The 25,879-nt window shown below is 52.7% G+C and overlaps 4 protein-coding genes across 7 annotated transcripts; all 4 read right to left on the bottom strand.

Moving 5' to 3' along the window:
- Positions 1-35: 35 nt before the first annotated feature.
- Positions 36-5,520, bottom strand: Hyal2 (hyaluronidase 2). Of its 2 annotated transcripts, none has more exons than XM_071615689.1 (4): positions 5,418-5,520; positions 2,315-3,281; positions 1,393-1,482; positions 36-761 (listed from the first exon to the last, which is right to left on the bottom strand). In XM_071615689.1, the coding sequence occupies exons 2-4, from the start codon at positions 3,233-3,235 to the stop codon at positions 360-362; spliced, it is 1,413 nt and encodes a 470-aa protein (XP_071471790.1). In that variant the 5' UTR covers positions 3,236-3,281; positions 5,418-5,520; the 3' UTR covers positions 36-359. The 2 variants fall into 2 exon arrangements, with proteins under 2 accessions (XP_071471790.1, XP_027789544.1); XM_027933743.2 differs by lacking the exon at positions 5,418-5,520 and adding an exon at positions 4,120-5,017.
- A 2,183-nt stretch (positions 5,521-7,703) lies between these two features.
- Positions 7,704-10,628, bottom strand: Tusc2 (tumor suppressor 2, mitochondrial calcium regulator). The gene is made up of 3 exons (XM_027933992.2): positions 10,343-10,628; positions 9,110-9,230; positions 7,704-8,960 (listed from the first exon to the last, which is right to left on the bottom strand). Exons 1-3 carry the CDS (start codon positions 10,486-10,488, stop codon positions 8,895-8,897), a joined length of 333 nt encoding a protein of 110 aa, XP_027789793.1. The 5' UTR covers positions 10,489-10,628; the 3' UTR covers positions 7,704-8,894.
- A 1,159-nt stretch (positions 10,629-11,787) lies between these two features.
- On the bottom strand, positions 11,788-20,773 carry Rassf1 (Ras association domain family member 1). Of its 3 annotated transcripts, XM_027933668.2 has the most exons (6): positions 20,489-20,773; positions 18,683-18,789; positions 14,268-14,372; positions 13,754-14,051; positions 13,514-13,629; positions 11,788-12,743 (listed from the first exon to the last, which is right to left on the bottom strand). In XM_027933668.2, the coding sequence occupies exons 1-6, from the start codon at positions 20,730-20,732 to the stop codon at positions 12,597-12,599; spliced, it is 1,017 nt and encodes a 338-aa protein (XP_027789469.1). In that variant the 5' UTR covers positions 20,733-20,773; the 3' UTR covers positions 11,788-12,596. The 3 variants fall into 3 exon arrangements, with proteins under 3 accessions (XP_027789469.1, XP_027789470.1, XP_027789471.1); XM_027933669.2 differs by lacking the exons at positions 18,683-18,789; positions 20,489-20,773 and adding an exon at positions 17,993-18,235; XM_027933670.3 differs by lacking the exons at positions 18,683-18,789; positions 20,489-20,773 and adding an exon at positions 17,931-17,946.
- A 379-nt stretch (positions 20,774-21,152) lies between these two features.
- Zmynd10 (zinc finger MYND-type containing 10) lies at positions 21,153-25,031 on the bottom strand. Its single transcript, XM_034637395.2, has 12 exons — positions 24,952-25,031; positions 24,595-24,703; positions 23,665-23,781; positions 23,480-23,533; positions 23,231-23,368; positions 23,044-23,132; positions 22,839-22,939; positions 22,327-22,499; positions 21,968-22,093; positions 21,764-21,885; positions 21,519-21,644; positions 21,153-21,424 (listed from the first exon to the last, which is right to left on the bottom strand). Exons 1-12 carry the CDS (start codon positions 24,963-24,965, stop codon positions 21,349-21,351), a joined length of 1,245 nt encoding a protein of 414 aa, XP_034493286.2. The 5' UTR covers positions 24,966-25,031; the 3' UTR covers positions 21,153-21,348.
- Between the last annotated feature and the right edge of the window lie 848 nt (positions 25,032-25,879).

Below are 25,879 nucleotides of genomic sequence, written 5' to 3'. Positions count from 1 at the left end.
AACCCCAACTCAGAAGTAGAAATAACAAGCACAGAAACAGTTATTTCATATTTAATTTACAAAAGAGACCCCAAAATAATAATAAACTATCCAGGGGCAGGGGAGTAGGGTCAGGCCCTCCCCAGCCCAGCTGTATTCTCCTTCCCCTCTGACAGGTAGAAAGGGGCCTCTTAGGGGACTTTCCCTCCCCCTTAGAACAGGGGTGTGACAGCTAGTATGGATGCCCTGCTGGGTATCTTGGGGGCTCTGCCCCTCCAGACTCTAGTTTGTCTACCCCCTATAGGCTCTCACATGCCCAGGAAAGCCCTTGTGGCAGAAGCCAGCTGGCTTGGTAGCCAGGTAGGAGATTCCTATAGGGTCTAGGTGAGGGCCACAGCTACTAAAGCCAGCAGACTGGTGAAATGGGAACCAGTCCAGGCCCCACTGGCACCTCCAGTTGTCCGCCTATGGTCCCACTGGCATTGCTCACCACCCCAGCCTAAGTAGCACTGGCAGCGAAAGTGCGTCTGCAGGTAGTTGAGGTCCGCCCGGCTAAGCTCCCCCTCAGGTCGCAGCTGGGGTTCACCAGGTGCTCGGCCAGGTACTAGGCGGAAGCTGCTGGCGCTGAGGTGCAAGAAGGTATTGGCGCTGGGGTTGCGGCGCACACAGCGCCCATGACCATTGCACTGGTCCCGGCTGCAATACTGGGTAGCCCAAGACACATTGACTACATAGGGGACCAACAGCTGTGTCAGGTAATTCTTGAGGTACTGGCAGGTCTCCTGGGGGTAAACAGAGGATAACAAGAGGATAACAGGTCAGGGTCAGCTGCTGCCTGGGCCCACAAGGCCGACAGAAACTGTGTTCACACTGTGGAGGGATTATTAAACCCAGGGCCTTGTGCATGCTAGGCAAGTGTTCTATCACTGAACTATACCCCCAGCCCAACAGAACCTCTTTTTAACAGCACACTTATTTGTGTACACACACACACGCGTGCCTGAGCCCTCACAATCCCTGTTCCTGAAGAGAAGGGCAGAAGCTGCAACACAGCTGGGCAGTCAGGAAAAGGCGGAACTCCATGGTTGTTCAGGGCAGCATTTCCTCTTTCCTGGAGTCTGACTAGGTTTGCATACTTAAGCGAGGTTGGGAGAAAAAGTCCAAATCTGCCTTTTTTTTTTTTTTTTTTTTTTGTACCAGGAGTTGAACCCAGGGGTTCTTAACCACTGAGCCATATCCCCAGACCTTTTTATTTTTTGAGACAAGGTATCGATATGTTGCTGGCTTTGAACAGATGATCTTCCTGTCTCGGCCTTCCAAATTGCTGAGATTACAGATGTGCACCACCACACCCGGCTAAATTTGCCTGTTCTTGTAGATGCAGTTCTGACCAGCTGGGAAGGTCTCACTTACCATACTTGAGGTGTATACTGAGTCACCCCAGAGGATGACACCAGCTGCACCCAGGGCTGCACTCTCGCCAATGGTAGAGATAAGGTCCATCTGTGTGGAAAGGGGACAATCACTGGGGAAGACTGAAACCACAGAAGGAAAAAGGACCGAGTAGATAGAACTGTTCTGACTTACTGACTCTGCAATATAACCCTCCCTTATTTCCCTCCAAGCAGAAACTCTGCCTGTTTTACTTTTTCCTTAAATATTTAAGCTCATTTCCAACCCCACTTTGGGCCTCAATCTCCCAGGCCAAGAGTATACATGAGTCTACAGAGTATCTACCAAAACAGACTCCAAAGTCAGGATACCTGGATCCAAGTCTCTAAGCTGTCCTGGATTTGCTGGAGGCTTTTTTTTTGGGGGGGGAGGGGGGTACCGGGGATTGACATAGTGTAGCTTTATCACTGAGCTATATCCCCAGCCTGTTATATTATGACAGGGTTTCACTAAGATGCTCAGGTTGGCCTTGAACTTGCAACTCTCCTGCCTCAGCCTCCTGAGTTGCTGGGATTACAGGCATGTATTGCTGTGACTGGTATTGCTGGAGGTTTTTGGCAAACCTCTTAATGTCTCTGTGCCTCAATTTTATCTACATAACATGTCACCCTTTCACAATATTATAATTTTAATATAACATTTAACATTATATTTAATACTATAACATTTAATAATTTTTTAAGCTTATTTTTGTGGTGCTGGGGATTGAACCCTGAGCCTTGTGTGTACTAGGCAAGTGTTCTACCAATGAGCCATATGCCCTCAGCTCCTATATATAGTTATTTGAAGAGACATGGAATAGCCAGCAAACCACGGCCCTAGTAACCAAACATGCAGTGGTTCCCAGAAGGAGGAAGAAAGCAGCACCCTGGAAGGAACATACCTCACTAAGCCCTGTGAGCTTGCGGGTATAGGTGGGCCGTGTGAAGACGTAGACTGGGAGTGCATGGTTCGCATGATGGGTGTGAGCTACACGAAGGGCTTCCTGAACACGGAAACTGACAAAGTTGCGGCCATGAGCAGAGGAAGCTAGTGTCTCGTCCAGGTAAACGGAGGGAAAGAGAGCCGTGCTCTCAGCCCACAACCAGGCCAGCTGGTCATTGCGGGCCACCTCAACATCAGGGCAGCGGCCTGTGTAGCTCTCCCAGTTCTGTACATAATCATGGTTATAGCAATCAGGAAAGAGGTAGAAGCCCCAGAGGTGTCGAGGTCTGACTGCCTTGACATAGCGTAGTGTTTCCAGCATGAACTGCCGTGCATTGGACTCAAATTCATATTGTGCCTGTTTGACTATTCGGTCTGATGGCCAGTCAGGGTGCCGACTGGCTACCAGCTGGCGTGATGACTGGCGGTATACATCCTTGTCCTGCCAATTGCGCACCCACACAGGCCGCCAGTCCTCCCAGTCAATGACTGCCAGCCCTGCAGGCTCCTGGGTGCGAATATAGTGCTCTACAGGTTTCTTCAGCATCTGTAGGTGTGCCCGGAGGTTAACATTCTGTGGCACACCACCATGCACCGATGTCCCAGTTGAATCAAAGCGTGGATACAGGCCTAGACGGTCGTAGTAGAAGATGGTGATATTCTGGTTCACAAAACCCTCATTAGGTGAAGCCTCCACATCAAAGGCACTCAGGTCCAGTGGCACCTTGTGTCGTGGGGCACAGTCCTGTGTGGGCACATCCCATGCTACCACAAAGGGCCGGCCTGTGAAGATGGGTGGCACTGTGGGCTTGAGCTCCATGGCCCATGCCACCGCTAGCACCAAGGCCAGTGTGATGGTGGGGCCCAGGCCTGCCAGCATGCTGGGGGCTACAGGAAGTGTCACCTGCTTGGCACCAGCTTAGGAACTAAATGAAGGGTGGGAGAGAAAAAAATCAGTCTAGAGAATCCTGGAGGTGCCCACTTTAAGCCCATCTATGCTCCAAAAGTGCCCCAATGCTATGTGGGGCACAGTACCCCTGGTGGTTCAGACCCATCTACAGCTGTAACAGGTTTGAGAGACAACAGGCCATTGAAGGACAGGCAAGTTATCCTGGGGACTCACTACCAGGAGCATATGGCTCCTTCGTGGAACAGGTAGCCTATGGCTGGTCAAGAATCTGTTAGGTCTGTGACCCTTCTGGGAACTAAATGAATGAAGCTATGGACCTGCCGCCAGAACCTATACATGTCCTGCAAACCTCCAGTGCATGGTTTCAGTGAGCCCTAAAGCCCTGAACTTCACCCTGTACCCTGTGAGGAACCCTTGATCCAGAGAAACTAAGCATTTGGGTAGAGAACACAACTCATACAGATGCTAGGAAGCTGGAAGGAACACGGCCACGGAGCTGTATCTGTGCAACACCCGCTGTCAGGACTTAGTCGTATACGCAGGCACTCTCTCAGGCTTGGAGGAGGGCCCGCGGGGACAAAGGGACAGTGGACCTCCCACAGCCCAGCGGACAGACCTGCTTTTCCCTCCGCTGCCACGGGAATGCGCGCGCGCCCACACCGAGACCGACGGGTCCCGGGTAGAGGGCACTTCGCCTGGCCTTTGTGCGGGGACCCCGCCCCCGCCCTGCACGTGGGGTCAGAGCCCCGCCGGGTGGGGGTGAGGTTCCTAGGCCCCCTCTCTGGGGGCACCCCCGGGAGTTCAGAGCTCAGCCCGCCAGCGGAGAGCTGTAGGTTTGCACCGCCCGCCCTCACCTCACACGGGGCGCCACCGGGACCCGTGCCAGGGCCGCCGCCATCCTGGGCCCAGCCTAGCCGCTCCGGCCCTTCGCTCAGGCCCGGCACCGGTTCAGCACCTCTGCTACCTCTCTGCCCCCAGGCCCTCTGGCCCTTTAAGAGTCCAGCTCCGCGGTGGGCGGGGAACAGGATTGGGTTCCCGGCGGGTAGGTGTGTCTGCCTTTCTCGTCGCCAGTGCTAAGTTTCAGGTTGGAGGATCCCCTAGATCCTCTGCAGAGAAACGTGGCCATCTATTTGAGACCTGAAGCCCCTTCTAACGAGGATTTCCGTTCAAGTGCTAGCTACTAGTGTCAGTCGGCCTGAGATTTTTCTCCCCACAGTCCGTTGCTGGTGGTACAATCCTCTCTTCTTCTCTGTGGAGTCAACCTCTTAAAGGGACAGCATAAGGGCGGGGAGGGGGAAGCCGGGTGTATGGAATAAAAAGGACGGTGGCGTTCCCCGGCTCGGCCATAAGGAGGTGCTGTAGTACTCCGAGGCCTTGACTGGGGCAGCTGCTCATCGAACTTTGCAACCTCGAATGTAGTAGACGCCAGCACTGGGGCCCCTTTGTGTTGAGAAAAGGACTTTGACCTGAGCAGATGGGGCCTCCAAGAACAGTAATGCCCCGCCTCCTACGAGTCCCGAATCCCGTCCTCTTGGCTGCGGTCTGAAGGGAAGCCCCGCCCACTGCCCGTCTCGGGTAAGGGGCCAAGCACCACTTCTTAGCCCTAGTCTTTAAGGCAGAGGCAGCAGTTGTCTGGCAACCTCGACTGTGGGTCACTGCGTGGCTGGAAGGGTTGGGGTTGGGAAGCTTGGCGGGTCCCAGGGGGAAGGTGGGGTGCCCCGAGTCTTCCCGGCCCATATCAGGATCAGGCCAATCCTTGGGATCCGCTCCTGCCCAGTCCCTGGGAACTCCCCGGGATCTCCCTCATAACTTCATAAGGGAGTCACTCTTAACTGAAGTTTCTGGCCAGACCTTGGATAAAGCCAACTGTAGGGACCCCCCGAGGCTTTGGTTAGGTATCCCGAGCTCTTTCGCTTCGCAGGCTCCTCCTGATGGGGGAGCAGGCTTGGAGCTGGACCAGGACGAGCCCTGTGCAAGACCTCGCCTCTTCTTAAATCCGCTCCGCAGTGCGGGACTCCGCTCCCTCAAATGTCCGCGTCTGCGCCGCCAGCCCCTTCCCCGCCCGGCGCCTGAGAGGAGATAGGTAGCGCCACAGCAAGCCCATCTATGGCAACGCAGACTACCAGCCTTCTGCAGTCTGCGCTGGGCTCACCTGTCTGGGAGTCCGTCGGCCCAGTAGGTCGGCGGCCTCCCTCTTTCCTGGAGTGAACTTCTCCAGCCAGGATACGTTCACCAGCTGCTGCCCGCTGGGCAGCCTGCCGGCGACTTGATAAACCCCATTCCCTCCCACCCGCTCCCGCCTCCCATTCCAGCCCTTTCTCCTCACTTCCTGCTGCCCCTCTGAGAGGAAAAGGCCAGGAAAGGCGCGAGGGAGGAGATTGCCTTGACCCTGTTTTCCTCTGGCATGCTCTCCTGGCTGGCTGCCCTCCCCACCCTTCTCCTGTAGGATCTGGCCCCACCAGCTGTGCCAGGTGACAGGAAGGCTATGAGCCCAGGCTCAGGAGTCAGTCTCCCTGATGCCCACAATTTCCTTAACTCTCCTCACCAACTTTTCCTTGGGGTTTGGGCTCATTCTCATTTAGTAGGGTGTTGAGGAGGTACAGGCCTTGGTCTTTTGGGAGAATCAAACTATCTGGGGGGTGTTCAACTGATGGCCTCCTACAGCAGGTGTCAAATAAGGGAGCCAATCCTGGGAGATGGGGGGAGAGGGTTGGGGGAACTTCTGGGAGCTGGGTCATTTTTTTTTTTTTCCACCAAGAGCAGAAGTGTCTCAAGTGTGACAGAGAGGACAATACTTGATGTGTGTGAATGTGGGATAGGGGTGGGGCAAGGCCTGCAGAGTGCTATCCAGCTGGAGGACATTCCTGGGTAGATTTCACTGAGTCCACTACAGAGTGGCTCTTTGCCAAAGTGGAGAGAGAAGGGGGGGTGTTTCTTTGGGAGGGGAAGTTCATGTGGCTGGCTTCACCTCTCCAATGCACAGGGCCCCTCTCCTGGCTGTGTGGGAGTCTCGGGGAGGTGAGTGCATAATCTGGAGTCTGGCTGTGAGGACCCAGGAGTCCAGGATATGACAGGAGTGGGTGCAGTGTCCCTGTACCACTGTGCTGGCTTCAGAAGGGACAGAGGCCTAGGAAGCTACCAGGGTGGGGACCCCTGGGAAAACAAAGGCCGGACCAGACTGTCCCAGGGCAGGGACACTTCCTCAAGCTGTCAGCAGGAAGGAAGTGAGCACAGCCCAGTGGGAGGGAGTGGGGAAGCACTGCCTGACTCCCATTGTTTCCAGCTTTGGGGTCAGCTGAGAAGGCTGAGCACAGGGAGTTCCTCCAGGCTGGGATAATGATGGTGGGAGATAGAATGCTGTTTGTTATGGGAGAGCGCTGGCCTTTGAACAGACAGTAGGGTGGAGTGGAGGATGACAGGGCCTTAGGTTTGGCATCTTAAGGGGAATGGGAAGACAGCTCACAGAACTACAAGTCCAGGCTGCACAGAGTGATCCTACTCCAGATGTGACAAATTCAAGCCTCTGAAAGACTGGTAGGCCAGTTTCCCAAACCTAGAAGCCTGGGTCCTTGAATTTCCCCCTTCTTAACTGGGAGTTGAACTGATGGCCTAGCAGATAACCTGCTTCACAGCAGGCCCTGTAGGCAGAATGTTCACAGGCAATCCAGGTGTGGTGGTGTTATTCAGGAGGCTGTAATCACATCCATTCAGGAGACTGAGGTAGGAAGATCATAAATTCAAGGCCAGCTTAGGCAATTTAGCAAAAACCGGTTTTGTTTTTTTTTTTAATGGACCGGTAATATAGTTTCATGGTAGTATGTTTATATAATATGCAAGAGGCCCTGAGTTCAATCCCTAGTGTGTATGTGTGTGGTGGTGGTGGTGGTGGTAGTGGTGGGGAGTCTATAGCACAGGCAGCAGAGAACAGAAGGAAGTACTGAAGGTTGGAAAGGAAATCCAGAGCTCACTCTCCCAGTGGTGGTCTGGGAGGAGAAGAAGCAGATGAAGTTTATATATGCCTGGCAGTATACTGTCTATGCATGTCTGGGCCTTTTTTTAAGTCCTTGGGGCTCAGGATATCAATTCACTTGAGGTCAGCTAGCAATGTTGGGACCAGAACTATCTAGGGTCATACTCTCACCTTAGGTCAGGTGGGACTAATTCCTAGTGAAGCAACACTACAACCTCTGATTCCGGGGATTTCCACCACTCTGATCACAATAAGACAGGTAAGTAGTACCCGCATCCTGACAGGCCCAGTGTGAATACACGGCCACCTGCTGGCCATAGCTGGAGTTGCCACAGTTAGAGCTCAGGCTTTTTCTTGGTCCATGCTGGAGATGGTAAGCCTGCCAGAGTCCTGGGCCCAGGCCTACCTGTTGATCCCAGAAAGTAGTCTAGACACTGGGTGTCACAGTCCCAGAGGATGCCATACTCATTTGCAGGATCTACAAATAATTTTATTGAAATTGAACAAATAACACAACAGTCTTCCTATGCTGGGGACCACCCTCCCCAAGCCATTTTCCACACTCTAGAAGCACAGATTTTGCACAATAAGAATTAAAAAAAAAAAAAAAAAGTAATTTCTATATAGAAATCAGACTCTGTCCCAACATCATCATAGACTAGACTATTTACAAACCTTCACATTTTAAGTATTCCTTTTATGTAAAACATAAACCCTTCCTTTTTGTGTCTACCAAGGGGATCCAGTACTTTCCCTTAAACGATACTGAAGGGGTGAGGATACTGTAGGGGAAGGGTGGTGGGCTCCTTATAGCTATTCACACCAGCCCTAGTGTGTTGTTCCTTACCACAGGGTAGTAGACAGTTCCCTCCCAAGTGGTGTGGGGGGCTAATACAAAGAATGGGTGGCTTGGCGCAACTCCCCATATGCACAGGCATCCACAGCCCATCCTGACCCTGGCCTGCACTCTCTCAAATAGGGGAAGGATAAACAATTAATTGCAGTGGGTAAGGATCAGTCCAGCCCTGGGTGAAGGGAGAAGCCTCTCACAACAGTCCCCATTTCTATTAACTGCCAGCAAACTGTCCATCTGAAAGTGGGAACAAATGGCAGGTAGGTGGGAAGAATCAGGCTGGTGCTGCCCCCAGCCTCTGTCCAATACAGGAGGAATCGAGGTAGCAAATGGCTGAAATGCTCCAACTAGGGGGTATGGGAAGTGAGGGGAAAGGAAGTTCTCATTTGTGTAAAGCCCCCATAGCCCAGGGGCTGGAAGAAGGCAGACTTTATTTGTAAAGTGCTGTAGCTTCTAGCAGGGCTTGGCCCTGGGAAAGCTTGGAAGGAAGCAGGCCAGGCAAGGAACCAGGAACCAGGCATTCCTGACTGGCATATGCCCTGCCATGTTTCTTGCAGGGGTGGCTGGGGAGGGTGGGCTGGTAAATCTGCCATTAGCCTTCACCAGTCACTAACCACCTCCTGTCCACACACAAACCAATATACAATTAACACCGAGGGACTGCCCTGCTCACAGCCAAAGGTTCTGGGCCAGTGGAGTTTATTCAGGGTTGTGGCCTCGGCCTGGGCTCCTCAATGGAAACCACACCTCAAGTCTGGGAGTTTCTTGCTGAGGCAGACGGTGTTTGTGTATGCCATCTCCCAGGCTCACACCTCGTAGAGAATCACAGGGAAATCCACATGGAGGCGGGGGGGATCCAGCTTCACGAAGCCCTGCCATGGAAACAAAGGCTATGAGGGTCAGCTCAGGGTGTCTACTTCAGGAAGCTTCCTGATCCTCCTAGCTCCTCCCCCAGTAGACCCCACCTGGGTCTACCTTTACATACTTGATGAAGGTTCTATGACCTCTACCAGTCCCTCACCTGAGGAATCAGATTCTTATGCACCCGCCTCAGTTTGGCCCGCTTCTGTCCATTCTTGGTGACGATTGTCTCTTCGTAGAACTCATGAGCCAGATCCCCATCCTCGTCATAGAACATGGAGCTGTGTAGAGGAAGAAGAGAACAGACTGGGCTTGAGCCCCACACCTGGTCATGGCAAATGCCACAGATCACAGGGAAGTGTACCCAACCCCAACTGGGGAGGAACAATCTTGGTGGGAAGAAGAGAGGACACTACAGCTGAAGAATCCTTTTGCTTAGGTTTACGGTCTACTAGAAGGAACCAGGGAGCAGAACATTGGCTAGTGTTACCCTGTTATACCCTCAAGAAGAGAACCCATACCACAGCATACTATCCAGGCAACCAAAGTTAATTTCCATTACTGATCTGTTGTGTGAGAACAGCCATTCCAATATCAGTCCCTTCATCCAGGACTTAGAGAGTGGGCAGGGTGGTAGCATGGACATGTTGGTTTCACTCCAGAAGACAACTGGCCTAGTGCCAAAGATTGTGAGCAGATGTTTTGATCTAGGAAGGAACCTAAAAGGAGGAAGACTGCATCCCCCCTTCAAGTGGCTGGTGCAGTCAAATTTCCACTGTTGGATCTCCTGGTATCTACAGCCAAATCTCCATCATACGGAGTGCCCATCCACATGAGGTCATGCTGATGCTATTGTGTGGGGAACCTGGGGTTTAGGTCAGCACTCCATATCTGGAGAATATGAGGAGTGAGGATCCTGCCGTCCACCCTTCGCCCCCTCATACTCAACACTAGGGCCCTACCCTGCTTTCCCAGTCACTACTCAGAAGTCCAACCTTACTACTATGGGGGAAGGGATGAAGCCTAATCAGTTATTCTTCCATTGGAAGAACTGGGGGGAAGAGGAGGAGGGTAAAAGCCTTCAATTTGCAAGCTAAGTTTGAAGAGATGCACAGAATAGGTCAAGAGATCTCACAAAGGCCCTATCTTAGCTTTGCTGTGGGGCGTGCCTGCCCAGAGACAAGCCTAAGATCTTGTACCCTTCCCTAGAGAGACCTTTAGAGCAGCCAGGCCTCCAGGAGTCTACTCCCGATTTTCCCCACCCTTTGCTTGGATGGGGACCCGAAAGACCGAAGTCGTCCTAACTGGGGTGTAGGGGGTCGGGTGACAGGAGGTCTCGGTGGTGTGGGGTACCCGGCCGCCTGCCTGTCCTCCCAGAAGCCCACGCCCTTACCCGCGGCGCGTGAATACGAAGGGGGGCACCGGGCGGCCTCGAGGCCGCACCAAAGCTTGTTCACTGCCCGCTGCCTCCGGGCCGCCGCCCCCTGTCGTAGAGGTGAAGGGCCAAAGGCCCCGAGCTTTGGAGCCGCTGGCGCCCATGTCAGGGCCGCCAGCGCATGGCGGACCCCGCGGCCGCTGCGCTCTCACAGTGCAGTAGGCCCTATCATGCCCTGCCCCAGCCTCCGCTTGCAGGTGCTGCCGCTGCCGCTGCCGCCGCCGCCTTCCGCAGGCTCTTCTGTCTCCACGGAAACCTCACTTCCGCTTCCGCACGCTGCCCTCTTTGATTGGCTGCAGCGCTCGTCGGTCCGTGGGGCAGAGCCAATGGCTATCCTCAGATACTGGGCATCCCAGCATGCCCTGCAAGACCTCAAGTCCCGGCAGGCCACGCTCTCGCCAGCTGGGACAGCTCCCTCCCAGTAGAGCTGTGACAGCGCTGTTCCCTTGGCTTCTTCGGCGGGCTGGTTGCCAGGTACGGCAATTCCAACGTCCCAGATCTCCAGAACTCAAGCCCTTTGAACCAGCACTCAACTCAACCACTTTGAACCAGCACTTTAGGACCTGACCCAGGCCAGGCTGTGGGGTACTTGTCTGGCTTCTATTTTCACAATGGTGTTTTGTGGTAGTTACCATCATATGTAAAGAAATGGAGCCCAAGGACAACTAAGGAACTGACCAAAATGTCTTATAGCTACACTGAGGTATTTAGAACTTCAATGTTCTTTCCAAATTCAACCTGAATGCATGCTTCACGAAAACAAGAATTCTAAATGGCTGTACCCTTCATGTCTAGTCCATAGCAGCTGATGAATAAATAAAAACAACTTCTCTCAGTTGTTGGTGTGTGCTGAGAGAATGGCTTCCCCTAAACTCTGGCTGTAGCCTATTCTTGCCCCCATGACTGCCTGGGTCCCAATGTGCTGAATGATGACTGAAACATTCACACTCCCCCCCCCCCCCCCCCCCCGCGGCTAAGGGCTGGATGTGTATTCATAAAAAATAACAGCCTATATAAGACGTCTCTAGAGCAGAGGCTGTAACCAAATAGGTCCCTGCACCTGTCAGCAGCTCCACCTCCCAGGCCCCTCTGGGTGCTGTCAGAGCCCACAGAGTGTACCTGGGCAGGCAGTATGGGAAGCATCCTGGGTACAGGCTGTCACAGAGTGTTATGGGCAAAGCTTTTCTACCTGGAATGATTGGAAGTTGGCCCAGTGGCTGGGGCTGGTCTATCCTTGCCCCTCTGGGAAGTTTCAACTCCACTGCAGTTTAGGCCACCAAATATGTATACATCTTTACATGGTCCATACTGACCTTGCAAAAGATGCCCTGTGAGCCTGTCCATCAACCTTGGCAGCTGCTGTCATGGCAACCATGGCAGCAGGCCCACAAAAGAGACAAAAGCAGGATTCTTAAAATCTTTATTCAGCCAATTCTCTCAGGCCTCAGGCCCTAATGATGACTGTCACCCCCATCCCTTTTCCCACAGGAGGCATTCATTTGAGGCCACAAAACGGACTACATACATTCACACACTTCATCAAAAATATCTGAGAGACAGACCCTGGCTTTGCCTGGCAAACAAGGAATGGGGCTGGCAGAGTGCCCACATTCACAGACCCTGGGCTGACCCAGGGATATCCTCTTTGGAGGAGGCACTGAGGCACTGTTGCTGTACTGTATACCAGCACTCCCTGACCTCAGGGTGTATGAGGAGTCAGAAGGCACTAGAAGGAAACCTAGACTCCACCTTGATGCCTGCCTTATTCTGAGCACCCACCCATGGCTCTGATAGGGTTATCCAGAAACTCTATTCAAGACCCAAAACACAACCTTCCCCAAGGTTGAGGGTCCTCAACCCTGCAAACTGATCCTGTTCTGTTTGTAGGGTCTCCAAGATTATCACATCTGAGACATGAATTAAGGAGATTCTTTCTGCTCCACCCCTGCTGCAAGCCTGGAGCAGCTCCCCAGGGAAGTCCTGGCCCACCGTGACCCAGTACACGAAAGGCAAAGAGATGAAAAGCCATACTCTGCTTCACCCACTGGTGGATGCAGAGGGCCAGCTTCTTCGCTATTCTCTGGGCTCATTCCCCCAATGGGGGAGGGCTTCCATGCACACTCATTCCTCAGGCCCCATGGGCCCTGTCACACTCACACGGCACGCTCTTGGCACTGCCTACTCTCCTCCTGCCACCCAGAGGTAGGAGAGGTCACCCCAGGGGGCAGGCATGCAGGGCCTCTTGGATCTTCTGGCGGCAATGGGAGTACTTCTGCAGGATCTGGCGGAGGTGTTCTTCTTCCTCTCGCTGCAGGATGCGTAGGAAGTTGTGTAGTTCAGGCATGCTGAAAGCATCCCACTGCAAGGGAGCAGAGGGGAGGTATATAAGCTGCAGTATATATGGCCAAACTGGAAGACCATCCCCAGAGAAGACCAACATATCATGGTCACACAAGCCAGGATTGGGTTTTCTAATATTTGGCTCATGCCTCAATAGTCTATGCTAGGATTCCTGACAGCAGTCTGTATAGAAGATGGATCCTACAAAATAGTCACCTCACTGAGAGGCAACCAAATAGAATGTTCCCCAGTTTCCTGTGGACAGGTTGTACTCACACTCTGAGTCTAATACTACTCCATAGACCCAATACCTTGTAGTCAGACAGCTTCTAAAAAGTCAATTTTTTTCTTTTGTTTTTTAATTAACAGGTCTAGGAATCAAATGCAGAGCCTAATGCATGCTAAGCAAATGCTCTTCACTGGGATATAAATCCAGTGCTGGAGATAGAATCCTGGGCCTTGTGCATGCTAAGAATATGTTGTATCACTAAGCTATACCCTCAACCATTAAGTAAAAAGTCTTAATGCTTGAAGGAGAGCATCCATGCTGTCCTAGGCCCATATATGTAGTTCTGATCTGGTCTGGGCTCACCATACTGTCAGACGGACTCCTGAACCTGCAGAGGAGAAAACAAAGCACCAAGAAAATTCTTCCTGATTTCTTGGGATAGGCCTAGGCCTTGTAGAGCTTTTTTTCCAGCCTGATTCTTCCTCTAAGCCTTATTGTAGCTCTAGCCCATCAGTCTTGTCCAGTGACAACCAAGAAAATAAGGAAGACTGTGTACTCACATTCACCTCCCCAGAGTCATTCTCCTTTAGGATGAAGCTCAGGGTCTTCTCACTAGGTCCTGCAAGGAGTCGTAGACGCAGGGGCTGCTCATCATCTGACAGTTTCCGCAAGTACACTTAAAGCAAGGCAAGGGGAAAGGGATATATGATTATAGACAGGCCTAGCAGCCTTAGCACCTGCATGCAATAGATATATGCATATATACCTTCACAAAGGGTAGGACGGGGTAGGAAGCCTACCTTGGCCATGACGCTCAGCCCGTTCAAAGAGTGCAAACTTGCGAGGATCATCCACCACCAAGAACTTGCGCAGCAGGGCTTCAATAACCTCGTGTGCCCGTGTGCGTGACAGCACATGCAGGTGTTTGACAGCATCCTTGGGTAGGTAAAAGGAAGTCCGTCGCCTCACAGCTGTACCCCGCCCTGGGCCCTTCCGGGCATCCTGTAAGGAGGTCGGTTTCTTGTTGGAGGGCACTGAGACAGGGCGGACCAGCTTTAGCTGAACCTTGATGAAGCCTGTGTAGGAGCCATCCTTGTTCTGAAAAGAAAGAAAAACCAACCATGACAATAAGTTCCAAGTAAGACAGAACAGTCTAAGGTTCTGTCTGTGCACTTGGGGCTAGGCTGGGTATGTATAAATTGTTGCTTGGGCCCACCCAAGAATACCTTGTCTATGATTCTTTGGGCATCAGGCACATAGCTGGGTAACTGCCCTTGTCCAGACTCCCTTCCTCTGTCTGAGTAGTCAACTCACCAGGCTCATGAAGAGGTTGCTGTTGATCTGCCCATTGTACTCCTTGATCTTCTGCTCAATCTCAGCCTGAGAAAGATTAGGTATCTTCCATTCCACAGGATCATCCTAAAAGAAGGCCAGTATGGAAACAAGCCCTTGAGGAACCCAGGGCTTCTATGAAAAATGGCCTCTGCAGCAGCTCTTAAAAACTAACTGCTTCCAGGCGCAGTGGCACATGCCTGTAATGCCAACAACCTGGGAGGCTGAGGCAGGAGGATCACAAGTTCAAATTTAGCAACTCATCAAGACTCTGTCTCTCAATAAAATACAAAAACAAACCTGACTACCTTTGGCCCAGTCACTAAACCCATGTACTATGAACCCATTTGGTTCTGCATGTTATGGGTGTAGATGGCAAAAGTAGAATCATTTGGCTTTTCTTCACTGCCTGCCTAGGGTAATTTCAGCACTGCATATGGCCCTAAGAAGATCAAAGAATCAGGGTCAACTGAAGGTATATGGCCAGGAGCCAGAAAACCTGGTGAGACTCTGTGAAGGGACTCTAATTTAAAGTAAAACTACACTCTGGGGCTTAAGGTGTAGCTCTGTAACAGAGTTCTTGCCTAGCATAGGCAAGGCCTTGGGTTTGATCCCCAGAACCTCCTCACAAAAAAAGAAAATATAGCAAACCCATGTTCCAACTGCACAGCCCAACTCTAGGGTCTTGGCACCCTAGAGTTGGCTTGGAGTCAGGGTTTGTCCTAGAGAAAGTAGCCCATTTTTCCACTCTGTCCTAGCATGAGGCCACAACCCATTGCAAAGTTAGAGGTGTGGGACTGATGCACATCCCTACTCTAGTCCACCAGACTAGGGTGATGTCTACAATGTCAACACTCCTTGGTGAGATTCTTGGGACCACCCCTCCATGTCTCAGACATAGTGAGGAAATCACTGTGACAGGTCATTTAGCATTGATCCAAGGTACACAAAAGGCAGCTTCAGGCTGGGCTACTGGAGCTGAACAGGCAACTTCCTGGTAGAGCCTGTTTTACAACTGTCAAGCAGGTGGGCTTCTGTACTGTCCTCTGCTGTCTGGAAATTTAGTTAAAAATTTTTACCTCCACCACTTAGTTCCCTTTCCCCCTGGGAAATGGATTCTTGCCGGAAGGGTGGAGGATGGGCCAGGGCAGCCAGGGCTCTGAAATGACTTTCTACCAAACTCATTTGGCCCCACTGCATCAGCCTTATTTCCTGTTGATGTCAGATAGGCCTTAATTGGAATGGGAGTGTCACAACTATACCTGAGATCACCACTGACCAATGTCTTGTCTCAAAGGAATTCTTACCAGGTCTTCCATAGAATTATGCCCAGGACAACCAGAGTTCTCCCTGACTGCTGAGTCCAGGACAACCAGGGTTCTCCCGACTGCTGCTTTGGAGCCTTCTAACTTGCTTAAACCACTGATTGGGATGAATGGGGAAGCAGATGAGGGAGTATGGTGGGAGTCCATGACTGCATAGCGGTATGCTCTTTACCCAGAACCTGCTGCCAGTCAGCATCCTGAGGACTGAGGACTAAGGCTTCACAGGAAAAGGGTTTTGGGTTGGAAGCCAAAGCCCATTTTCCTTCCAAATTTCCGAAGGTCTTCTGGATGGGGGAGAGCACTGAGGAATAAAAACTCTAGGAGAAATGATGCTGGAAAGAGTGGGCAACCCTGTCAGGCTAGTAAGAACTAACAGTGTGGCCCTGGAAAATTAGGAACCTGGCAGATAAAATGAGGGCTGGAGGCTGGGAAAGTGGTGGATATGCTTGTTCAGGCCAACGTGGGATAGAAAAGAGTGCTCCAACAGGAAGGAGTAATGGTTATGGTATGGAAGTGGTGCTGGGAGCAGGGGAACACTGAGCAGACTCAAGTGCTTGAGGCAAGAATAGTGGTCTGTTTATAGAAAAGAAAGGGCACAGGATGGTGTTAATTTATTCCCCTTCTTTGTGACAGTTCTGGGATCCAGCCTGGATATGAGAAAATTTACTCCTCCTCCTTCCCTTTCTGGATTATGCTGGAGCCCTGGACCGGGACATTGACCTCAGTCCCAGTCCCTTTCCTTCTCCCCCAGTATCTTCATTGATAAAGCAAGAGACTTGGACTAGATGCACTGTACTATTCTAGAGTAAGAAGTTTCTTTGTTTCTTTTTCTGTTTCCAAAGCTTTCTGGTAGAAGAGGACTCCCAACAGTGTCCCAGAGGGATGTGCAGCAGGATCACAGAGTTTTTCTTCTTTTGCACTATAGCAACCCACCCTCTATTCTATCACTATTCCTAGTGACTGATGATTTTATTTTACATAGTCCTTGAGACTTCTCAGTCTCCTTTTCTTCTTCCTTTTTTTTTTGTTTTGGGTGATGGTGGTGGGTATTGAGGCTTAAACCCAGGGGCACCTTACCACTGAGCTGCATCCCCAGTCCTTTTATATTTTCTTTTGAGATAGGGTGTTGCTAAGTTTCGTAGGGCCTTGCTAAGTTGCTGAGGATGGCCTGGAACTTGTGATCCTCCTGCTTCAGCTTCCCAAGTTGCTGGGATTACAGGTGTGCCCCCCACCCTTTTGCTTCTCCTTTTCAATTGACTAGCGTCTTGTGTTTTTTACCCATCTTTCCATATTGGAAGGTAGCTTAGGCGGAGGGACATGGAGACAATCTTAGGGGTCTACACTCAAATCTTTTACTCAAGCTCTGGGCTGAGATTTGAAGTACTAAGCACCACCCTTTCTGAAAGGAATTTAGTCAAATTTCATCCAAAGCATTATCCATAACTCCATTTTCTTGGTTCAAATAAGGAATTCTGAGCCATTGCTGCCAAGTACACTACATGGTGCCCATCTCTCTTTGCTGATGCCCTGGCCTGCATGCTCTTCTGAGGTCTTCTGGCCCAGGTACAGTTATGTTAAGTTGGTGGTACACCCATGACAGCCCACAGAAGTCTCTGATAATGAAGACACCTGGGACTCTGAAAGTCCCAGCTGCCCCTGCACACACTTTACAATCTTCAATTAGGAATCCAATCTCTTTTCACCCCTTTCGGGGCCCTTTACAATCTAGCCTTCCCTCCCTCTTGTGGATAAAGTGCTCCTGAATCCTTATAGTTCAAAACAAGGCTTCCGGTCCTCCCAAATCCCCTTCCCAAAGGTTCACCCTCTAGAATGGACTGGAATCCTCTAAAGTCCAGCAGCTGGTGACAGACCAGGGCCAGTAATGGCTGGGGACTCAGCTTACTCCATCCAGTAGTGCATGTACAGGGGCCGAACTCCTTTGGCCTCTCCCTTCCTAAACTTCTCCTTTCCCGGAGAGTACTCCTCCTCCACTTCCTCCTTCAGTTCCTCTAGGGAGGCAGTGGGAGTGCCCAAACACGAAATCAAGAGGTTTGTACGGGCTGCGAAGTTGGCTTTAGTCATAGATGAATAACGCCCGTCTCTGGTCTACCCCAAGCTACAGAGCTGCTTCCCCTGGTTCAACCGGTCTGTGATAGAGCAAGAAGGCCGAGGCACCCAGTACCGACGCTTTGGAACCGGGGTTTTACACTGGGCTGAAAATTGGAGCACGGTTCAGCGGGCCAGCTCCAGCCCAGACCCGCATAGAGCCACGCGAACCGGAGGGTGGGGCTGCCCACCAACTCTCCACGCGGCAACTTACCGGGCAGGGGCGGGATTCCAGCGACCACCCCTTGCCCGCCGCCGGCAACCCCTGTCTCCCACCTGGTCCCGGCGCGGCCTGCGGACCAGAGAGGTGCGCGCCGTGAAGTACTGCTCGAGCTCCGAGTCCGAATCCTCTTGGCTGCAGTAGCCACTGCTTGTCGTGCTGCTCCAGGTCATCTCGAAAGAAGGCGTTTCTGCCTCACCCATCGCCGCGCCCGCTTGGTCCCCTAGTTCTACGAGTCGGTAGCCTCCAACCACCGCCCGGGCGCGTGTGCGTTTGTATCAGTGTGCGCTTGCGCTGGGGCCAGCGCAACACCGCAACCGTTAAGACTGAAACGTAGACAGCCAGGATCTAGCTCTTGTCTCATTGGGGGAGGAACTCTGGGGGGGCGGGGACAGACGAGCTGAGCCTCCAGGAATGACCTCATTGCCCAAGCAGCTTAACCCACCTCCAGGCCCCACCTCCCAGGGGGAATGTGTTGCAGCGTATGCGCATGTGCAGGGACACCGCCTCAGGACTGGACGTGGTTGTGGAAGTGCGCATGCGCCTGGTTCGGAACTGCCTCTGTGGCATCCTTGGGCGGTCCGCCAAACCTATGCGCAAAATTAGCAGTTCTGCTGCCGGAAAACCGGCTATTAGAACTATTACTGAGCCCAGTGCCTGTGCTGTCCGCGAACTTCTGCGCTGTGGCCTGCCAGTCCGCGCGTCTCCCCTACCCATACCCTGGATGACTCGGGGCCTTCTCTCACCACGTTAGTGTCACGTTCTAGCGCGGGGTCCCAGCCCAGGTCCCGGGGTCCGCAGCAGTCCAAGCAGACGAGAGCGCGGCAGCGGTAATGGCAGGTGAACTTGCAGTCTGCAAAGAGGGCGTGAGGTGGAGGAGCTCCAGCTCCGGAAAATGTCCTGGGGACTGAAGGGGAATCCCCAGGATAATAGCCGTTGCCCACCGTTGCCCACCGGACTCGGCATGACCAGACTTATCTTATGCCCGTTTACTGCCCTCTATTATGCAGACTCTAGTGTTGGTCCCCGAGCGTGTCTGGAAACTGACTGGAAGGCCTCAGGTGGTTAGGGATTTAAGCCTGCTCAACAGTTTTCAGTCTCTAGCGCCTAGCACAGAACTTCCTTGGTCCATTTACTTGAAGGAGAAAACAAAAACTTTTAACCTACGATCTTCTCTGATTATCATTTGCCCCCTCAGACCAAAACACTGGTTTACATTCACGTAAATGTTCATCCTCACTCTTCTATCCACTCTAGTCAGGCTTGCTTGCCCAAGCTTGCTTGCTCCAGGAAATTGCTCTGAGCACGGTCCTCAATGAGCACGGTCCTCAGCGGTCCATTCTCCATTCTATACTCCTCAGCATCATTTAATACTAGCTCCCCTTTACTTCCAGAGACCACATTCCAGGTTTTCCTCCTGCTTCTCTGCAGCTCCTGCTCACCTTCTTTGCTGGTCTGTCTCTCCTTCCAGATCTAATGGGATGTCCAGGGCTTAGTTTAATCACTCCCCTCCTCTATCTACACTCGCCTGATTGATTCCTCCTTTGTCCCTACCTCTTGCTGGAGACCCAAACTGTCCTGTTTCTCATTTTCATGGCCACTTTATTTTACTGGGAGAACACTGCAAGGTCCCAGCCCTTATTCCTTCTTTGTAGCCTGTCTGTGCTTTTCCACCTGAGTTTGTGACATATTCCTGTACTGGATGAGAAGATCTGCATATATACACAGGTCTAGGGCATCATTCCTAAATTCCTGTGTGGGTCAGTGTACCCAATCTCAGTTTAGGCTGCACATTAGAATAACACCACACCCACCCCATCCCAGCGCCCCTAAGGAGAGTTTTTTTTAAAAATTATGGATACCTAGGGCCCACTTCCAACAACCGACTCAAAGGTCTGAGATAGGATTCAGGCATAAGGAGACAAGAAGGCTGTAAAAGTGCTCCCCGTGATTCTAGCTGTTCTGAACAGCTAGAACTTCTACTTGCTGGTGATTCCCAGGAGGGCAGAAGGACCATGTTTTAGTACCTAGTCCATTGTTAACAAGATAGTTACTTGCTAAATACTGATCCACTGGGACCAAGACAGGTGTTTGTTAAATAAAGACTCAACAAATTTCCTGTTTTCAGGGTTCCACCCAAGGTCCTAACTTTTTCTAGGCCCCTTTCCATAGGTGGGTAACTTCCCTTCACCTCAGGAATTCTAGAGAGAGAGAGAGAGTGAGTGAGTGAATTATTGTGAAGAGGCAGACCTGGGAATATGGGCTAAGAGAACCACCAGTAGGCACAACAGCTTTCTTAGGGGTCAAGACACTTAAAAGACAAACTTGAAATCAGCACCTTATTATTTAATGTACTGCCTCTGCCCAACTGTGCCCCAGCCATGGATGGAGTGCGTCTAGGGATAAACCATCTTCCTGCACTCTTTTCTGCGATGGGGCAAGGTAAGGTACCTGGTCCCGGGGGTGGTCCCTACAGTCTCCCTTCACCATGACTTGACCCGCAGCTATGGCACTGCCCCTTGGCCGCCCGTTTGGCGTGAGCCGCTACTCACACGCGCACTGGAGGCCCTTGCGCACGACGCCCCAGATGAAGTCGCCGCAGAGGTCGCACCACGTGTGCGTGGCGGGCCCTGCGGGCTGGAAGCGGTGGCCACGGCCCAGGACCTGTGCTGGGTTGCGCGCAGTGCCGGGCGAGATGCGCAGCGCATTGGCACGCTCCAGGCGGGTGCGGCCTGGGCTGATGCGCCCAGAGGATGCGAGCTCTTGCAGCTCAATGAGCTCTGGCTTCGCCGACATGGCCCAGTCGGACCCAGGTTTCAGCCGGCTCTGGGCGCTAGCTAGTGCGGGGCGGGCGGGGCCGCAGGGCGGGCCTCGACTTCGGCACCGCCCCCAGGATCCAGGCAGGGCAGAGGGAAAGAGCGGGGAGAGCGGCCAAATAGAAACCTGTTAGAGCTGACAGTATTGGCCTGCAGGCGGAGCTGGATGGAGGGACTTTCTCGAAGAACCCTTTCCCTCCCTTTCCTTTTATCCTCCATTTCCGCACGCCCAGACGACGACCGAAAAGTGCCACACGGAGACAGGAATGTTTCTGGGGGTTAACTTTACTGTGCTAGAGGAAGAGGGTCCCCACATCCGGCCCTCTCCCACGGCCCCACCCCCACCCCACCCAGGCCGCCTGCCCCAGTTTTCTGAGACTGCACCCTCTCCCTCCGCCTATCTGCCGGGTGGGGCAGGAAGTGGGGAGCCTTCATCTGTGGGATGTGGGGGTAGCTCAGTAGCTCTACTTGACCGGCTGTGCTCACCACCAGGGAGATTGGGGTCCGGTAGAGGGGCAGAGGCCAGACAGAGATCCTGAGGTTCAGGGGTGCATTCGGGTTGGGTTGTATTGGACGGCCCTCAGCGGCTGCAGCCCTCACTTAGCTTTGCCACCCTGGGCTGCCAGGACACAAGCCTTCCCATGCTTCTCCCAGTGCTTGACTTGGCACTCCCTGCAGGCAGGTGGGCCAGGTGAGGATGGCAGTGCTGGGGTGGGGATCTGGGAGTGGGGTTTAGGGGACTAAGGTCATCCTAGGATACCCTCACCTGCAGCAATACCACTCATTCTGGCATCTCGAGCAGCGCTTGGAGGCCTCTGCATTGCAGTAGGCGCAGCGGGGCCTCTCTGGAGCCACTGCTTCTAGCACATCCAGCCTGTAGGTCTCAGCCCACCTAGTGGAGCAGTCAAGCGGCCCTCACTGGGTTTGACAGGTTGGAACACAGAAGCACCCTTGCCCAGTCCATGCCTCCTGATTTCCATCCACCCCCTTTGCCAGCTCAGATGTACTTACCTTCGTGCCTGTAGCCTAAGGTCCTGCTCAGAGGGGTTGAACACATGCCGAAGCTGATGCTTGGCAATTGCCTGCCATTTGCCTCTATTCTCTTGCTCTAGCCGCTCCCAGATTTCTGGGATCTAGGGGAGAGTAATAGAAGGGACAGGAAGAAGCTGGCAAAGTGGACAGTGGTCCTGAGTGATTAACTTTCCAGATGCCTACCTGTTCCAATACCAGTTCCTTCTTAGGGGCCTGGGTTTCGACCAGGGCCAGGTGGGCCAGGAAACTTTTCAGGTCTGCCAGGTTGGGCAACTGGTCAAGTAGTGTGTCTGTCAGGAAGGCCCGAAGCTGCAAGAATATCCAGGGAAAGCCAGTGTGAAATGGGTGCTGGCCAAAGGAGCAGGGAAAGTGGACTAAGGGTACCTGTGGGGCTTATGTCCCACCAGGTCACCTGAAGCTCAAATTATGAAAGGTGGACTAGGGTGGAAGAAGATGGGCAAAGGTGACCAGCAGGAATTTAGTAGGGGTGGGATGAAGTGGAGCAGTGCTGGGCTGTGGGGACTAGTCGAGGGGCTCCCCACCTTGAGTAGCTGTCCCTTAGCAAAGCTTGTGAGGCAGTAGCGGGCCCGGGCCTCGGGGCTTAGCAACAGGTTGTACAGGGCGATCCACACTTGCCCATCCAACTTGCTCAGCTTTTGCTGCTCTGGGGGGGTTACTGTCTGCCAATGACCACCCTCGAATCTTTGCAGCTTGCCTGGAGAGAAGACCCAGCACACTGGATGTAGCCATCTTTGATCAAGCCAGCTGTGTGTACTGTGGAATTTCCCACAGGCTGGGCAAGGTGGGAGGGCCACAGGACTTGCCCAGGTTGTGGTTTTGCTGGCCCCAGAGCAGGATGAATGCTCAGTAGTGGACTCATGAGCCTTGCCTGCTGCAAAGCCAAGGTCTCATCCCATCTTGGGTGAAGCATTCTGGTAAACTCTGCGGGCTGGGGGTCGGGTAGGGTTTGAACTACAGGTTTCCCACTTTAATCTGAAGGATGTTCTAGTAGCAATCGGCTGGGGCTTAGGTAGGTGTGAGGGGAAGATCTTACTTCCTTCCCGCCGGCTCCAGGGACTGTGCTCCAGTAGTTCCACCAGGAGGCAGGGTAGGTTGTGGGTGCTGAGCATGCGGCTCAGGATGCTCAGTGAAAGGCTAGGGGTGTGTGGGGGGGGTGGCAGGCAGGGAGGTGAGCAGAGGCTATAGGCACAGTATTCTGTCCCTCTACTGTAGGCCCCAGACTTGGGAGGACTGCCCACCTGTCCACACAATCTGTAATGTAGCGCAACACTGAGAGAGCCTTCAGTGAGATCTCAAATTCCATTAGTTCTGCCTGCTTCTGCAGCTCCTGGGGGCACACAGTGTTCAAGCTAGACCACCCCCTGCTGCACAGGCCTTGGGAAACCCACATCTAGGCTTTGCCAACCCCAGGAAACCTCAGTTCACCTGCATAGGGGTACCATCCTGGGGCCCTTCTTCCTCATGGGGGCCACCACGGCCAGTTCGGGCCACCAGCAGTGTCAGTTTGCGATGGCAATAATCCACCAGGTCCAAGATGGTGTCTTCTGCTGACTCACATACCTCCTGAGGGAAAGGAGGAGAGGAAACTTTCTGTCTCCGATGTTCTCCCCACATGGACACAATCAAATAATCCCTGCCCAGAGCAGTGGCCCTTGGGCAGGAATAGTGCCTCACCTTGTGGAAGAACACAGTCTCTAGGAGGTTGATAATGGAGGCTTCATGGTGTACCTATCAAAAAAAGGGGAGGACAGGGCCTGGGCTGCAAGACAGGCATAGGGACTACCTAGGCATTCTGTCTTCCCTGGGCCATGGCTCTCTGCTCTGAAAGGGATGAGGTGTGCGCCAGGGACCTAACTCACCACCATGTATATGGGGAAAGTGTTCTGGGGCTTGAAGTCCTCCACTTTGCATAGCACAGGGAATACCTTCTGCTTCCACATCTCCACTGCAATTAGCTCTTCCACCAGTGTCGGGATCTTTGAAGCATGGGGAAAGGACAGGAATGAGGTGGACCTTCTTTGCCTGGCAACCCTCCCATCCCTGGCTCTGTTAGCTCATCTCTCAAACTTCCCCAGGTCTCTGGACTCTCCCAGGCCCTACAAGTACCCTTCCTGACTTTTCTCCTGCATCTTAGACCTTTATTTCCAGATGTTCCAACATCTATGGGGACACTCCCCTGCTACCTGTGACTAGCCCTTGCTCTGTCCCAACTGCCTTGCCTCTCTGCATCTGCACTCTTATCCCCTCCTCCCTATCTCTTTTAGGCTAGCCCTCCTGCTCATGCCCTCCCTTCTTGTCCTTGTCCTCTGACCCTCCAAGGCTCTTGTGTGCCTAAGTCTCATTCTTACTCAAGGCCCTTTACAGTGCCCTATTTCTGCCCCATCCCCTAATAGTGTGCTCTGCCTTTTTCTTGTGGAGAAATCTTTTGTCAAGTGATATCTCAGGTCATCTCCCTGTTTTCTAACTCCCCAACCCTCATGTTGGAAAGGCTGTTTCCTTTCAAGTCAAGGCACCACTCCCACTTCAGGAGTCTCCCCCCTACAGCCTAAGCTGTTTTAGTGTCCATGACTTTCCCCCTAATCAATCCATGTCCTAACACAGGTCTGGCATGCCTGGGTCTTGTCTTGTCTAATTGGGGGACAAAAGGAAATGCAACACATTCCTTTTTCCCCTTCAGGGAGAACAGTTATACCAGGCCAGAGGGAAGAGCAGGCATCCATGTGTTCCCAAGGGGTGTAGTGGGTGTTGTGGGAGGGAAGGCAGGAATACTGTCTGTGACCTTGGGGTACCTTCCCATGGGTGACTAGCAGCTCCTGGATGGGCTCGCCTTGGCTGACAGTAGCATCAAGGATGGCTTGCATGTTCAGCTTCTCCAGGTTCTCATGCTGCTGGTTCCACCTGTTACAGAGGGTATGTATGTAGTATTTGGGCACACATGTGTGCATCAGAAGTGTGGCTAGATCCTATTGAAGCCAAATATGATCCTGAGGATCCAGAAGGGGCTTAGGAGCCATATACTCCTATCTTGAAGAGCTTTGCCTCTCCACCTGGGGGCCCCCTCACATTGAGCAACCCCTTCCCCAATGTCAGTCCCAAGCTCCCCCCATTCAAGGACCTGGTAACTCTGTCTGACCCAGCTGCCTCACCCTTCAGAGCCCATCTCGCGCAGGGGGAAACTGCGCAGACCCCGCACCAGTACGTCAGCTTCCCCGGGCAGCAGCAATTCCAGGTCCATGTTGGGGCCAGAGTCTGGCTGACTTCGGGTAGCAGTTGGGGCGGAGGAGATGATACACTTTAGGAGGACAGACTTCAGCAGGACTGGACTCTGGGACCGGACAGTTGCCTGTCGGTTGGAGCGCGTGCGTCCTCGCCGCCATGGAAACAGCTTGGCGTCTGCGCAGTGAAGCCTAGGTCCACCTATGCCGGTGGCTTTTGCAGTCTGGAACCACCCCGCCCCCCCGCTTGCCACGCCTACTCCGCTGCCAATAGTAACCCTACTGCGACTGTCATAAAGTTTTCTTCCTCACAACCAGGTGCGCCCGCGAAGTCTCTCCTGAACTCCACCAACTCTTTCCCTAATTGTCAAGTCAGCCAGTGACCCCGCCAGCTCCTCCTGCAGCTGGACTGTCTTGATCCTCTCGGATGTTCCTCTTCATGGCTTCCTCCTTATTTCTTGTACCCAGCATCACCAGTTGGATCTACTCCCTAAGTATTGCCCAGGACCCACAACGTCGTTCCATTCTACTTCAGACTGCTATTACTTTAATGGGGGTAGCTGCATCAGCCTTTTCACTAGATCTACTTCCACTCTGGACCCTTCCCAGCAGCCAGGATTCTTAAAGGTGTACATCAGACATTACTCCTTTACAGGAGGGCGGTTCTGTGATTATCTCTGACCCTCAAAATACTGGATTAGGGGCTGGGTTGTAGCTCAGTGGTAGTGTGCTTGCCTAGCATGTGTGAGGCACTGGGTTCAATCCTCAGCACCACATAAATATAAATAAAGGTATTGTGTCCATCTACCATTAAAAGTATATATATTTAAAAAATACTGCCGGTGTATTCCAGGGGCTC

The sequence above is a fragment of the Marmota flaviventris genome, chromosome 8 (genome assembly GCF_047511675.1).
Source record: "Marmota flaviventris isolate mMarFla1 chromosome 8, mMarFla1.hap1, whole genome shotgun sequence".
Lineage (NCBI taxonomy): Eukaryota > Metazoa > Chordata > Mammalia > Rodentia > Sciuridae > Marmota > Marmota flaviventris.
Note: the sequence above shows the minus strand (reverse complement) of the source record. Positions and strands in the feature narration are given on the sequence as shown.

Excerpts from the sequence above, each read along its gene's own strand:
- Hyal2 (XM_071615689.1), bottom strand. The coding sequence starts at position 3,235 with ATGCTGGCAGGCCTGGGCCCCACCATCACACTGGCCTTGGTGCTAGCG. Across the intron at positions 1,483-2,314 it reads AGCTCACAGGGCTTAGTGAG|ATGGACCTTATCTCTACCAT; the intron begins GTATGTTCCTTC and ends CTTTCCACACAG. Across the intron at positions 762-1,392 it reads CAGTATACACCTCAAGTATG|GAGACCTGCCAGTACCTCAA; the intron begins GTAAGTGAGACC and ends GTTTACCCCCAG.
- Rassf1 (XM_027933668.2), bottom strand. The coding sequence starts at position 20,732 with ATGTCGGCGAAGCCAGAGCTCATTGAGCTGCAAGAGCTCGCATCCTCT. Across the intron at positions 13,630-13,753 it reads GGCTGAGCGTCATGGCCAAG|TGTACTTGCGGAAACTGTCA; the intron begins GTAGGCTTCCTA and ends CCTTGCTTTAAG. Across the intron at positions 12,744-13,513 it reads ATGACTCTGGGGAGGTGAAT|TGGGATGCTTTCAGCATGCC; the intron begins GTGAGTACACAG and ends GCTCCCTTGCAG.
- Zmynd10 (XM_034637395.2), bottom strand. Across the intron at positions 22,940-23,043 it reads ATTACAGATTGTGTGGACAG|CCTTTCACTGAGCATCCTGA; the intron begins GTGGGCAGTCCT and ends ACACACCCCTAG. Across the intron at positions 22,094-22,326 it reads CTAAGGGACAGCTACTCAAG|CTTCGGGCCTTCCTGACAGA; the intron begins GTGGGGAGCCCC and ends ATATTCTTGCAG.
- Tusc2 (XM_027933992.2), bottom strand. The coding sequence starts at position 10,488 with ATGGGCGCCAGCGGCTCCAAAGCTCGGGGCCTTTGGCCCTTCACCTCT. Across the intron at positions 9,231-10,342 it reads TTCGTATTCACGCGCCGCGG|CTCCATGTTCTATGACGAGG; the intron begins GTAAGGGCGTGG and ends TCCTCTACACAG. Across the intron at positions 8,961-9,109 it reads ATAAGAATCTGATTCCTCAG|GGCTTCGTGAAGCTGGATCC; the intron begins GTGAGGGACTGG and ends TTTCCATGGCAG.